The sequence below is a fragment of the Teleopsis dalmanni genome, chromosome 2 (genome assembly GCF_002237135.1).
Source record: "Teleopsis dalmanni isolate 2A chromosome 2, ASM223713v2, whole genome shotgun sequence".
Classification (NCBI taxonomy): Eukaryota; Metazoa; Arthropoda; class Insecta; order Diptera; family Diopsidae; genus Teleopsis; species Teleopsis dalmanni.
Genome location: NC_051847.1, coordinates 34,725,944 through 34,739,179, shown reverse-complemented (window position 1 = coordinate 34,739,179; position 13,236 = coordinate 34,725,944). Strand labels below are relative to the sequence as shown.

The window sequence follows — 13,236 nt, the reverse complement described above, 5'->3', positions numbered from 1 at the left end:
ATGCCATAGAGAATTTAATATAGAATAAATAAAAAATCGTCCTAATTTTCCACGAAATAATTGAAGTTTTATTTTATTTAATATTGATTTTTTTTGAAAATTAAATGATTGTGCTTACGTTATAGATCCATAATAAATACCAAATTAGGATATTCTAAAGCTGTTGTATAAAAAGTAGCGTTATTTGCACGAAAAGTAGTCTATACCAGAGTTTCTTAACCGCTAGTACTTCTGTGCACCGCTACCGGTCCACACCAATAACACCATCAATAACATTACCACACCAATAGCACTACCGATCCACACCCATAACACTATCAATAACACTACCACACCAATAGCGCTACCGGTCCACACCAATCGCTGTACCGGTTCATACCAATAACGTTACCAGTCCACATCAATAGCACTATCAGTCAACACCAATCGCTCTACAGGTCAACACCAATCGCTCTACCGGTCTATAAAATATTGTATTTTCATCTTTAACTATATTTTTTTTTGTAAGATATTGAAAACCTACTCTTGTAAACCATGTTAAATATTTTTTTCTAGTCCTTTCAAAACACTGAGGAACATTGATTTATAATTGCAAAGTATATCATTGATATCATACCTAGTTTTATTTGTTACTTGCCTTACTGCCAAATAGAAGTAAATATTTTAAAAATAGTTTATATATATTTATTCAAGTTTATTAAAAAATGTGTGCTTTTATATAAGACATATATATCATTATAGACGAATTAAATCTGCTTTCTGAAGTAAAAGTATCGTTTAAGTGATAAAAATTTTATTTCTTTAAGACACATTTTATAATACTCAATTAATTTAGTTATTGAAAATTAAAATAATCAGAAGCAATAGAACAGATTTTCTTGTTTTCTTGTTCTACGCCCTATTTCGTGATGACAAAATAAAATAATAAATAATAATTGAATAAAAAAAACAAAAAAAAACCTTACCAAAAAATATAATCTATTGTGTAGTAACATAATAAATAAAAGCTATAGTAGACTATAGTAACATTCAATTGAAAAATTTTACATTATATTATATTAATATAAAATAATAAATTAAGTTGTACAGTAGTATTTTGTTTAGTTATGGTTTCGTGCAGAATTGATGTTTGTATAATATATATATATAACTATAATATATATAACTTATTATATAACTTATTATATATATAACTAATATATATAAAAAACATTCTATTTAAGGGAATGTATACTAAACATGATCAAAGCACTTAAAAAAGAGAACGATTTATGCACTTTTTTGTAAGCTAAGTTCGTCTCGCAATGAATTCATTCATTATAATTTTTTTTACTTTTAGCAGTCAACATAAAATTACAATATAAAAATGTAGAAACAAAATTAAAAAAAATAATTGTTAAAATTAAATATTATAGACTTTATAAATGAAATATATTATAGTAATAATTTGGTATAAGGCCGAAAAATTGTAATTTTTAATAAGTAATTTTAGTATGTCTAGTCTGTCACCATTTTGGTAGCATCTTCCGTATCCATATCTTCTGCTTCATCTTCAAGTAAACGCAATTGTTCACGTAAATCTTCAGGCAGTGAGTTTTCGATAATAGCATGTGGATCTTCACCCTCAACAATAATTTCATCTGGATCCGGTGCACGCGGTAAGAACTCAACAACTTCATACATACGTTTAAATATGTCACGTGCATTATCAATTGTAGAGTCATAATCGACTTCATAAACTGGAGCAGCAGTACAATAAATTGGGGTCGCTGTATCAACAGGTGCCATATTTTGTGACCGTTCGCATGCAGTTACAGTAAAGTAGGCTGAACACAAAATAGAAGTAGCATTTTGTTTACTAAATATTTGATTTGTGAACGGCAATAAGTCTTCTTCAGGTTTGTCACTAATAGCAGGAGTGGTTAAATGCATAATATCTGCATAAAATTTTTTATAAATGTTATTAAAATAGAAAAGAATAGAATATAATGACAATAACTTACAGACTCCTTTAAGACAAGTGCCGGAAAAGGTTGAAAGTTGTATAAGCATTGCTTCTCGAAGTCCATCTACTAAACGCATCACATTAACACCACCACCACCTGCATTTAATTCTTCACTACCCAATGGCTTTTCTGTTAAGTAAACACCACGTGATAAGCAATTCACTAAATTTCCTAAGCCATATATGCCAATGTTATTTTCACGTAAGCTATCAGTAATATGTCCGTGTGAACAAACCACATGCTTGGAACGTATAAGTTTACCGTCGATTATTAAATCTGCTGTATTAGTATCGGCATTAACTTTGATATCAGTGACGCTTTTATTTAAACAATATATGCCACCAAATACAGCACAAAGGCGACAAAAACATTGTGGTAGCTCTCCACAGCCATACATAGGATATAAAAATGGTGTATTACCATACCGTCCCAAACTTTTTATAAATTTAAGTGTTTGTTCCATGCCTTCCTCGAATGGTGTATTATCGGTGCACATGGCTATGGCCTGCATAACACAAGTGCTTATTTTTTCAGTGACTTTTTGATTGTTTAAGTATTCGCGGAATGTTTTTCCTCGATACTCTGCAGCGTCCTCTTCACATTTGTTTTCACCAAATGTTAAGCATAGATTAAGAAATTTCATAAGTAAGCGTTTTTCTACAATACTTAAATCCTTCGTATTAAAGACATCACTGCGAGAGCAAGGTACATTTAATATATTGTCATGAAAAATCGTACATACACGATCAATTGCACGAAATTCCGCATAACGGCAAATATTCGATGAAACCAACAATTGCACGAGAGCACCAGAGGAATATATTATTTTTGGAATCAAATCAATATTAAACCGTCTTGATTCTGCTATTAATTTTTCAGCTGTCCACTGATCAAATGGTAAGTTAACTCCGGCTTCGGTTCCACTTGTATCTTTATAGGGAATATTCCAATTAAAGCTGGTGTTACGTATCATTCCACTGTTTGGTTCATTTAAAAATTTAACTAAACCTTCCAACGAGAATGAAGCCCAACAACCACCATAAAACTCATTTGGATCAATATGTAAAACGGTTTTGCCAATACGACTGGCGGCTGCTGCTATACAGGACTCAGGGAAGCCTTATGAAATATGACTCATTCAATACAAAAAAAAAACAATTTTTTCAAATAACAAAACTTACCCGTGCCTATAACTACCAAGTCAAATTCATCTGGTAAAACATCGTCTGACATCCTACAGCTCAATTTAGTGGTAAACAATATAAATATAGAACTTAAGTCAATTATTTTTATATATCAACAAAAAAACAATTTTTGCTTGCTGATTTTCAACACATCAAGAAAGTCAATTGAAAATGACAACAAAAACAATGTTGCTATAATGTGCTATAAAATATGAAGAAACAGAGAGAACAGCATTCAACGATAATTTGACGTTTTAAATACAAGTAAACACACCTAAAAGTCTGTCTGCATGTTTGATGATTGATGCTTGAATATTTTACATGAACATCGAAAGTAGATTATAAATTGATTTCAATTTAGTAAAAAATTTAGCTTAAATAACATGTTTATTAAAAATTTTATTACTAAGACAGTCATTCTTTAAATATTTTTATATGATTTAATTTCACTTAGAGGCATGTTCTGAGTAAATTTACGTCACGCAATTGTTGTTGTTTTCAATTTAAAAATAAATGAACTGTCGGTGTCAAATTTTCATTTTACATTGAAAATAAAAACGATTACGCAACGTGACAGCAGTCATAACATACCTCTTATAAAATAAATAAGCATTTTCAGTATTATGGTACATCACCCCAAAGCGAACGTTTGCGAACGAACGAACTTTGCAGGTACGATTACCTGCAAATATTCGTTCGTTCACTTTGGAGTGGATGCAAGTTAAGATGCAGTTTGCCAAAGAGACATCTACCTAAAGAACGTTAAGTAATAAACGCTTTAATATCTATAAACCGAATAGCTAAAACTATGTATCAAGATTTAGTCTACTCAACTTTGATTTGATTTATAAAATTAATTGAAATATATTCGAAAATTCGAAAATATCTATAAACCGAATAGCTAAAACTATGTATCAAGATTTTGTCTACTCAACTTTGATTTGATTTATAAAATTAATTGAAATATTTTCGAAAATTTTGATTAAAAGTGGTATTTTTTGAAATATTTTCTGTAATAGCAAAACATATCTCAGTTATCTCACCGATATAAAAATTTTTTTTTGTAGTTAATTTTTCGTACATTTATTTATCTTCTGTCCCGTCATCATTTTTTGTAATTATTATTCAATGCAAACTATCTCATTCTTTTTTCACGTAAAAATACAAATTTATTGATTATTGTGATTACTGATTATTATTATATGGCATATTTAATAAGATCCGTATATATGCAAATAACTTTTACAATTCAGTATTTTTTAAATTATACTCTACCTAAAATGTATAAGGCAGTCTCTTGAACTATGTAAATTGAAATTCAATTATAACAAAACATTATTTATTTTTAGATTTGCTTTAATGCAAATTTAGATACAGTTGTGCATAATTTTTCCTCCCTCTTTCTAGTACCCTCTAATTACAAATTCAAGAAATTTTTATATCTTTGAGTTTATTATATTTAAAAATATAAATTTTATACACATAAGACAATTGTTTAATTGATACAATTCTATCATATAAAACGAAATTGTAATTTTCACAAAATTAAAAGTGATTTCATGTATATATGGTACATACAAAAGTTTTAATTCTCATGTACTTCATTTCACTTGGTGTGTATAAGTCAAGCCGTAGCAAAGTTGTTTAATAAATTATTTTAATATAAAGTTGCGATACGTTGAAAATAACAATATCAAATGTATTTAGTAGAATTATTTTTTATATTTTTGGTTGTTAGTTTTCTTTATGCCTATAATAAAAAATAAAATCATAATTTTTGCCTTTATCTAAATACAACAAATTTATTTAAATGCGTAAATTTTAATTCTCATAGACTTCAAGTGGAAACTAGACATATGTTTGTCCAGCGGTATCAAAGCAATATTGATTTATAAAACTATTTAAATGTGAAGTTAAGTTATAAATTAGAATGTCAAATTTATTCAAAAGAATTTTCTTATATTTTTTATTGTCCTTTACAATAACTAATATAAAAACTAAAAATAAAACCGTTATCTAGATATAAAAAATTTATTTTAATGCAGTAATTATAATTCTTATGTATTTCTTTTGTTTATGCATCAGTACTGTACTTCCCCTAAAACTAAAAACTCACTACTCACTATTTCTGTAAAAACTCTTTAATTCTTTTTACTTAAGTTAATTGTTTTAGGTAAAAATCATTAAAAAAATTTGGTTTTGATAGCCCTGGAAGATTATTCCAGCTTTTGTTGTTTCTTCTCTTCTTTCTGAAAGAGTGAAAACAAAATATAGTCTTCTAAATAACAAAATATTTCCTGACCTTCAAGCAGCGAGGCTGATAGTTTCCAAATAAGTTTGTCTATAATTTTTTTAAATTACAAAGCGATTTGGATCCCATAGTAACCATATTTGATTATTTTGGTTAAGGATTTTCAGTCTTTCAAGACAGCTGATGCATATTATTATTATATTAACTATTATAGAAATTTTGAAATATTAGAGTCATTGAAAGCATACTTCCAACACTGAACAATATTGAAGATACAAATCAATTTTACTATATTTAGTATTTATTTAAAATTTTTATTTATTTATTTAATTAAAACAGAATTCAAATAAAAATGACGCATGATTGAATTGGATTTAAAAACAAAAACCAATGAAAAGGACTATATATATATGTATAGATTTCTCTGTAAAATACGTGACATTTCTATTTTATATATATATAAACCGAAAATTGCTGATTCGCATAAGAAAAGCTGAAGTATAAATCTTCTACAATACATCGCCGATTGGTATAACAATCATATGTTTTAAAAAACTAGAATGCAATTTTTCCCACTGTAGTTGTCGCATTTGTTTTCATCCAACTTGTTGCTAATAGCAACGAAAGTATCAACAAAGAAACATAACAAAACAAAACGTATAAAATTTTTTCACTTACAGGACAATGACCGACTTAAGTTGATGTTGCTTTAATTAATAAAAAACAAAAGTTTTTAAATTTAATAATAATTAAAATGTCATTTGATAAAGTTTTATACAAATATGAAGATCCACATGGACCAGGTGATGTGTATTTTATATGGCAAAAGGGACTTTCTTGTTCTTTGTTAGCAACGACGGGCTCAGATGGCACAGTGGCAATTTTCAACAGACAAGGTCAACTAATTGAACGAATTACTTTACCGGGGTAAATAACTGATGACTTTTAATATATTGTGATTTTATTAAATGCTTATTTATGCAACTAACTAGTTTATGTTCCGGTTTCGCATGGGATAACGAAGGTGATTTGTTGGGTATCATAACGATTAGTTCGCCTGTTATAACATTATGGGATGCCAGCACACAACTTAAAACCACTGTTGAGTCTGGATTGCGTGATACGTTAAGCTGCATTGTATGGTCTAAACAACAACAAATATTAGCTGTGGGCACAGCAAAAGGTAATGTGGCAATATATAATCATCGAAGCGGTAAACGTATACCAGTGCTGGGTAAACATTCGAAGCGTATTACATGTGGTGCATGGTCAGCACAAAACTTACTTGCGCTTGGTTCAGACGACAAAAGCTTTTCGCTAAGTAATGAAGAAGGCGATTCTATGCGTATTGTACCATTACGAGACGTTCCCACAGATATGTATTTCTCTGAAATGGCGAATGATGATCGCATATCTGGTGAAAATGCCATTAGTATGATTGTTGGCAAGCGTACATTATTTTTATACTACTTGCCTGAACCTGATTCACCAACTGAATTGGGCTTTCAAAATCGATATGGCTCACTATTGCAACACAAATGGTTTGGAGATGGCTATATATTATTGGGATTTTCAAATGGTCACGTAGTAGCTATATCAACACATCCCAAAGATGTCGGACAAGAATTGTGGCAGGTTAAAAACCATAAAGATAATCTAACAGGTTTGGCTTATTGTCCAGTATTGGATATAGTAGCTTCCTGTGGCGATGACATGTAGTATAACACTTTCTTTTTTTAAATAATTTTAATTAATAATAATTTCTTTTATTTTTTTATACAGCATTAAAATACACTCAATAACAAATTTACAAGAGACCGAAAAAATTATAACTGTACCAGATCGTGCAGGCGTACAAATGATTGATTGGTCCAGTGATGGGCAATTATTGGCGGTGACTACCAACAACGGCACTGTTTACACTTATGTAACTAAGTTGCAAGCAATGTACGCTGTTTCACCACCAAGAATTGCCATACTTAGTAGTTTGGCTGAAGTTTCAATATATGTTTACTCTCCAGAAAAGGTAAATAATAGTAATTTGTATATTTTAAAAATACTATAATATCTTTATACAGTCGAAGCCTATACCATTTCGTCAAAGTCTCGAAACTGAACCGACATTCATTGCTATTGGTCCATATCATTTTGCGGCTGGTATTGATACCCATGTTTGGTTTTATGATCTTGGTAAAAGTTTAGGGGAACAACCTCAACCGTTAAGTGAACGTGACTTCTCAACGCAAATAAATCAACTTCAACTCAATGCTGACTATTGTGCTGCCCTATGTTCACCACATTTAGTGCTACAGGCTATAGTTCCTGACAATCCAAATGTGAAGGATAAATTAATGCAAACATTTCCAACATCTATGCCCACATTAAATGATGCTGTTATAACATGCTTTTGTCTGACGCAAGAATTTTTAATATTTGCCACCGACGTATGGGAGAAGTACAGATATATTATGAATTCATTATTTTAAATTTGTTTACTTTGTAGATTGGTCTACTTGTATATTTTTCAATAGAAAAATGGGATATCTGCACCAAGTACCGACATAATATGGGTATTAAACAAATGTTTACTGATGCCGAAGGCACTAAAATAATATTTGTTGACGATCATGGACAGGGCTTCATTTTCCTACCGGTGAGAATAGTTTAGAATACATCTGATTGGTCTGAAGTACCGTTCTAACTGTAAATAAATAGTAGTATATCGTTATTCACGGCTCATTAATTTATCATTGATCAGGATAATACAGTGACAAAACCTTTTTAATATAATTAACTTTTAAGGCAATCGAAGAAGCTATAATGATAGCGGAGTTTGATAAGAAATGTGAAACCTGTCTTTGGGATTTAACACAACCAAATTTGTTCATAACCTTTGATGGGAAAACGGTCAGTACAAATGTGTTTGTGCGGTATTCTGTCTATGGTAAGTTAGTTAGTTCTTATTAGTTAGCTCTACCGAATTAAATACTCAATGTGAACATAGTGAAAAATAAATAAATATATATGTAATATTTAATTTATTTTATAAAGGTAAACATACTGTAAAAGTAGGCGAAACTAAGTTAAATGCGTCACAAATACCTTTAATGTTGTGTGACGGTGAAATGGCTTTACATATTGAAGGTGGTCAGTATGCTACACAAACTTTGAGTACGCATATAGTAATACCCGGTATTAGTCCAAGCAATAATCTTAAAAATCTACTACAACTAAGAAAATACTCAGAAGCTTATAAAATTTGCGAAAAAACAAATTTAAGAGCTATGTGGCGAGAATTGGGTGAACAAGCTATAGCTGACTTGGAACCGGATATAGGTAAAATAAATGCAATCAATTTTTTATTCAATTTTATATAAACTATAAATGGTTTAAGCTTTACGCGCATATCGTCAAATTGAGGATGCTGCTTTTGCATCAGCTTTAGAAAATATACGATACATTGAAGACATTTACCTGCTCACTGGTTTTTGCTGTTTACTCTTAAAGAAATATGAAGACGCCAAGGATAATTTCTTAAAAGGCGCTTATACCAAAGATGCATTAGAAATATGTAGAGATCTTCTACAATGGGAACAAGCTTTATTATTGGCTCATAAATTTGAACCTGACGAGGTACCATATATAGCAAGAGAATATGCTCAGCAACTTGAATTCACGTAAGATTACTTTTAGTAGTCCAGCATTGTGTCATAGCTTACTAATGTTCTGTTCTCAAAATTTTACCATTAGTGGAAACTATGCGGATGCATTATATCATTATGAAAAAGGCTATAAGGAAGATCTCATAAATACTTACGATGGTGAAGTAATGAATTCATCACCAGAATATGCAGAGCATGTACGTTTATGTAAGATAGGTATAGCAAGAACTTCAATAAGAGCGGGAGATTTTAGAAGAGGAGTAAGTATTGTTATTTGTTTTGATTATATATTTAATTTATAAATTATAACAGATACAATATGCGGTGGAGTTAGACGACAAACAACTTCTCTATGATTGTGCCGAGCTGCTAGCAACTGTTGGTCATTTTACTGAAGCTGCTGGACTTTATGAGCGTGGTGGCTACTATGATGAGGCATGCAGTTATTACATTAATCTGAAAATGTGGAATAAAGCAAACCAAATATTACCTAACGTAAAAAGTACAAAATTGCATGCACTTTATGCTAAAGCCAAAGAATCTGATGGTCAATTCGAAGAAGCAATAAATAGTTATCGTATAGCCGGTGATCTTGATGCCTGTGTACGTTTATATTTAGATCATCTTTGTGATCCACATGCTGCCTCAGAAATAGTGCTAGAGTCACGTTCAATGGAATCTTCAAAGATGTTAGCGAGATTTTATCAAAAAATTGGAGATATTGAACAGGCTTTACAGTTTTTAGTAATTTGTGGTTGTATAGAAGAGTCATTTACGCTGGCACAGCGACATAATAAATTGAAACAGCATGGTGAACTCTTGGAGCGTTATGAGAATGCAAAGTCAAGTGATTATCTGGTATTGGCGCATTATTTTGAAAATGAAAAGTACACATTACTGGCTGGAAAATATTACTTTTTAGCGCGAGAGTTTACGAAGGCTTTACGGTTTCTGTTGAAAGCTTCCGCATTTAGTAATGAAGAATCTCAGGCACTTTCATTAGCTATCGATTGTGTAGCAACATCGAATAATGAACAATTGGCAACACAATTAATTGAGTTTTTACTTGGAGAAGTGGATGGTTCGCCAAAAGATCCACGTTATTTATTTCGTTTGTATATGGCACGCAAACATTATAAAGATGCTGCCAAAACAGCGGTTATAATAGCCAATCAGGAGCAATTAGCTGGAAATTATAAATCAGCACGAGATTTACTGTTTTCTATGTATCAAGAATTACGTCGAAATAATCTTTTTGTAACCGCCGAAATGCGACATAATCTTATTCTTTTGCATCGCTATACGCTAGTACGTACACATGTTAAACTAGGTAATCATTTGCTTGCTGCTAAATTATTAGTACAAGTGGCGGAAAACATATCACAGTTTCCAGAACGTAAGTTAGTGTTGTTGTACATAATGATATAAAGTAAAATCTATATAAGTAGCAGTAAGTAAAATCACTTTTTAATTAATGCAATTATATATTATATATATTATTAAATTTTTTTATAATACGATTTTATACAAATTTTGATTTTTGCAGATATTATTCCTATACTCACGTCAACTGTTATTGAGTGTCATCGTTCTGGTCTTAAAAAGTCTGCTTTTACTTATGCTTCAATGTTAATGCGTCCAGACTATCGTAATCAATTAGATCCGCGTTATTCTAAAAAAATAGAGTCAATTGTTCGTAAAGCACCAAAAGGTATTAAAAATTTAATAGATGAAATTGAAAAAGAAGCAATGGAATGTCCTATATGTGATACAAATTTGCCTAACATGGAAGTTACATGCCACGTTTGCAAAACAACTCTACCGATTTGTATAGCCACTGGGCAACATATCATTAAAAAGCAAATGACGTCGTGTCCTGAATGTGATTTTCTATGCTTTCGGGCTGAAATGGAAAAGTATGATTATAAAATATTAATATAATTCTTCTAAATAATACTATTTATTACCTCTTTACAGTATCCTCTCTGAAACAAATGAATGTCCAATGTGTGGGGAACGTGTTGCTCCAGAGCAGTTATTAGATGTTGAAGACATACGACCTTATATTTTGGCTTCATCGTAACTTATAGTAATAAATGCATGTTATATACATATATATGTAACTAAATACTTAAATATTGTCACCGAGATAACGAACCAAATAAGTACAAGATATTTAAAATGTTGCTGTAACATTTATTAAAATATGAAAAAGTTTCTTACCATAAAGCTGTGAACTTATTTATACAATTTGCACTGCAATATTTTATGGAACACTAATAAAACGGATCATTCTAATTGTCAAGATGGGCTTTGTAGCGCTTTGGTGCTTTATTGCTAAACATATGAACCGTTCCGTTTCGCTATGTGTACAGCGTTATACATTTCGAATACATTTCAAATCACCACATTTGATGCACATTCTCTGTAATGCACATTGAAATTGACGATTTGAAGTACTTTTTAAGCGGTTCAAGCATTACGAATATGTAGCGGATACTTTCAATAACATATTAGCGTAGTAAGATGCGTTATCTGATAGCAGAGCGATGCACTTGACTATTTTTTCCAAGTGCTCTTCCCGCAATTGGCTAACTGTTGGGTAATTCTTTCACATCTTAAAAACACGAAATTACAGAAAAAATTTTAAATTATATTTTCATGATTCAATAACAAGTATGTATAGTTCGACATAAAGTTAATACAAAATATTTCTGAAAATATTCAACGCTTGAATCTCTTAGCATCAATTTCGCAGTTTGGCAACTGACCCTGTATGTAGCTTACTGTAGCAGCAAAACTCTTAACAGCTGTCATATTAAATATTATCAGTTGTTTTAAATTTTTCAAATTGGCAATTTCTTTAAGTCCCTCATCATTTATATTATAGCAACCAGAAACCTGTAATCGTACTAGGCTGTTAACTATATGTACTAACCCTTTAAGACCATCCTCTTCCAAATGTGTACAATTATGTAAGATAACAGTATCAACGTGATTGCAGCCTTTAAAATGATCTAGTCCGATATTCATAATTGATGAGTCTGTAGCATCTGCAACCTTGAGCCTATACTTCTGCGATTCAGGTGGCAAGGAATTGTAGTCATTATATAATTTATTTGGATCCTCTAAAAATCGTACGGCACCTCCATTTTTTACAATCCATTCTGCACATAATCTGTTCGGACCAACCTCTTGCAATCTGCTTACATCAACTGAGTTGAATGCTATACGTACAATAGCAAATAATTTTCGTTGTTGTTGTTGCCCTTTACATATTGGTGCAGCATTGGCAATGCTATTACCAAATAGACGTACCAATGGAATATAATTTGTAAAAATCATCAAAAGATCTGCAAATAGAAAAAACTAAAAACTTCTGTACGGTTCAACAGCTGATCACTATTTTTATTTGCTAATTTATGAAAAAATAACGATTATTTACCCGATTACTCAATTTATATTGGAACAACAAAAAATTTGAAATATGGGACCAACATAATATTACATCGCTATAAAAATTGCTATATTATTTATATTTATATATTCTATTAAGAATATTTTTTAGTTGAGTGAAAATTCATAGATAAATAATTTATTAAGTATCTTGCATAATATTTGAAAAATTTGCTATTTGCAGAATATTATTTTAAACGCACATTTACTAGAATAAAAACTAAATTACAGTAAGCTATCACTGATTTTAGAACAATAAGCCAATAAACCTAGATCGAGCCTTGGAATAGCCATTAAAAATTTCTCTACATTCTCTTATTCAAAAAAGCCAAAAGTTTTGGATTTTACAAACGCGATTTAAGCTAACTTAATTAATCCATTAGTTTTGGGATTTAAATAACAACTCGGTGTTAAGTGTTTAAGTGAGTTTCTTTTTAAAACCCGTTGTTTTAATTATTGATAAATACTAACCTCGGCTTAAATATACAATTTAAAATATCTATCAATAACTAGATTAACGTATTCAATCATTAGTTAATACTTAAAGCAAAATATTTATTATTTTATGATCAAAATTTTTAATAATTGTGTTGCATTGGACTAATTTGTTAATTTATTTCAGCTATAAATAAAAATTAAACAGAATTTCGACTTTAGATTAAAGTCGAAGTATTAAA

At 30.4% G+C, this 13,236-nt stretch overlaps 3 protein-coding genes across 6 annotated transcripts; 1 reads left to right on the top strand and 2 right to left on the bottom strand.

Moving 5' to 3' along the window:
* Window positions 1-1,423: 1,423 nt before the first annotated feature.
* LOC119677318 (rab proteins geranylgeranyltransferase component A) lies at window positions 1,424-3,465 on the bottom strand. Its single transcript, XM_038088615.1, has 3 exons — window positions 3,188-3,465; window positions 2,004-3,125; window positions 1,424-1,937 (listed from the first exon to the last, which is right to left on the bottom strand). The coding sequence occupies exons 1-3, from the start codon at window positions 3,237-3,239 to the stop codon at window positions 1,498-1,500; spliced, it is 1,614 nt and encodes a 537-aa protein (XP_037944543.1). The 5' UTR covers window positions 3,240-3,465; the 3' UTR covers window positions 1,424-1,497.
* A 2,653-nt stretch (window positions 3,466-6,118) lies between these two features.
* LOC119677315 (WD repeat-containing protein 19) lies at window positions 6,119-11,207 on the top strand. 2 transcript variants are annotated; one of them, XM_038088610.1, is made up of 12 exons: window positions 6,119-6,368; window positions 6,434-7,159; window positions 7,224-7,467; window positions 7,520-7,885; window positions 7,945-8,094; window positions 8,244-8,385; window positions 8,493-8,777; window positions 8,836-9,118; window positions 9,192-9,363; window positions 9,416-10,499; window positions 10,650-11,019; window positions 11,081-11,207. In XM_038088610.1, exons 1-12 carry the CDS (start codon window positions 6,196-6,198, stop codon window positions 11,184-11,186), a joined length of 4,101 nt encoding a protein of 1,366 aa, XP_037944538.1. In that variant the 5' UTR covers window positions 6,119-6,195; the 3' UTR covers window positions 11,187-11,207. The 2 variants fall into 2 exon arrangements, with proteins under 2 accessions (XP_037944538.1, XP_037944539.1); XM_038088611.1 differs by having other exon boundaries at window positions 6,196-6,368; window positions 6,434-7,156; window positions 11,081-11,186.
* On the bottom strand, window positions 10,688-12,641 carry LOC119677316 (ATP synthase subunit s, mitochondrial-like). 3 transcript variants are annotated; one of them, XM_038088614.1, is made up of 3 exons: window positions 12,549-12,641; window positions 12,042-12,456; window positions 10,688-10,775 (listed from the first exon to the last, which is right to left on the bottom strand). In XM_038088614.1, exons 2-3 carry the CDS (start codon window positions 12,446-12,448, stop codon window positions 10,760-10,762), a joined length of 423 nt encoding a protein of 140 aa, XP_037944542.1. In that variant the 5' UTR covers window positions 12,449-12,456; window positions 12,549-12,641; the 3' UTR covers window positions 10,688-10,759. The 3 variants fall into 3 exon arrangements, with proteins under 3 accessions (XP_037944542.1, XP_037944541.1, XP_037944540.1); XM_038088613.1 differs by lacking the exon at window positions 10,688-10,775 and adding an exon at window positions 11,642-11,720; XM_038088612.1 differs by lacking the exon at window positions 10,688-10,775 and having other exon boundaries at window positions 11,736-12,456.
* Between the last annotated feature and the right edge of the window lie 595 nt (window positions 12,642-13,236).

Coding starts and splice junctions, on each gene's coding strand:
- LOC119677318 (XM_038088615.1), bottom strand. CDS start 3,239: ATGTCAGACGATGTTTTACCAGATGAATTTGACTTGGTAGTTATAGGC. Junction 3,126..3,187: donor CTTGGTAGTTATAGGCACGG/GTAAGTTTTGTT, acceptor ATATTTCATAAG/GCTTCCCTGAGTCCTGTATA. Junction 1,938..2,003: donor CACTTGTCTTAAAGGAGTCT/GTAAGTTATTGT, acceptor AATTTTATGCAG/ATATTATGCATTTAACCACT.
- LOC119677315 (XM_038088610.1), top strand. CDS start 6,196: ATGTCATTTGATAAAGTTTTATACAAATATGAAGATCCACATGGACCA. Junction 8,095..8,243: donor AGGGCTTCATTTTCCTACCG/GTGAGAATAGTT, acceptor TTAACTTTTAAG/GCAATCGAAGAAGCTATAAT. Junction 10,500..10,649: donor CATATCACAGTTTCCAGAAC/GTAAGTTAGTGT, acceptor TGATTTTTGCAG/ATATTATTCCTATACTCACG.
- LOC119677316 (XM_038088612.1), bottom strand. CDS start 12,448: ATGATTTTTACAAATTATATTCCATTGGTACGTCTATTTGGTAATAGC.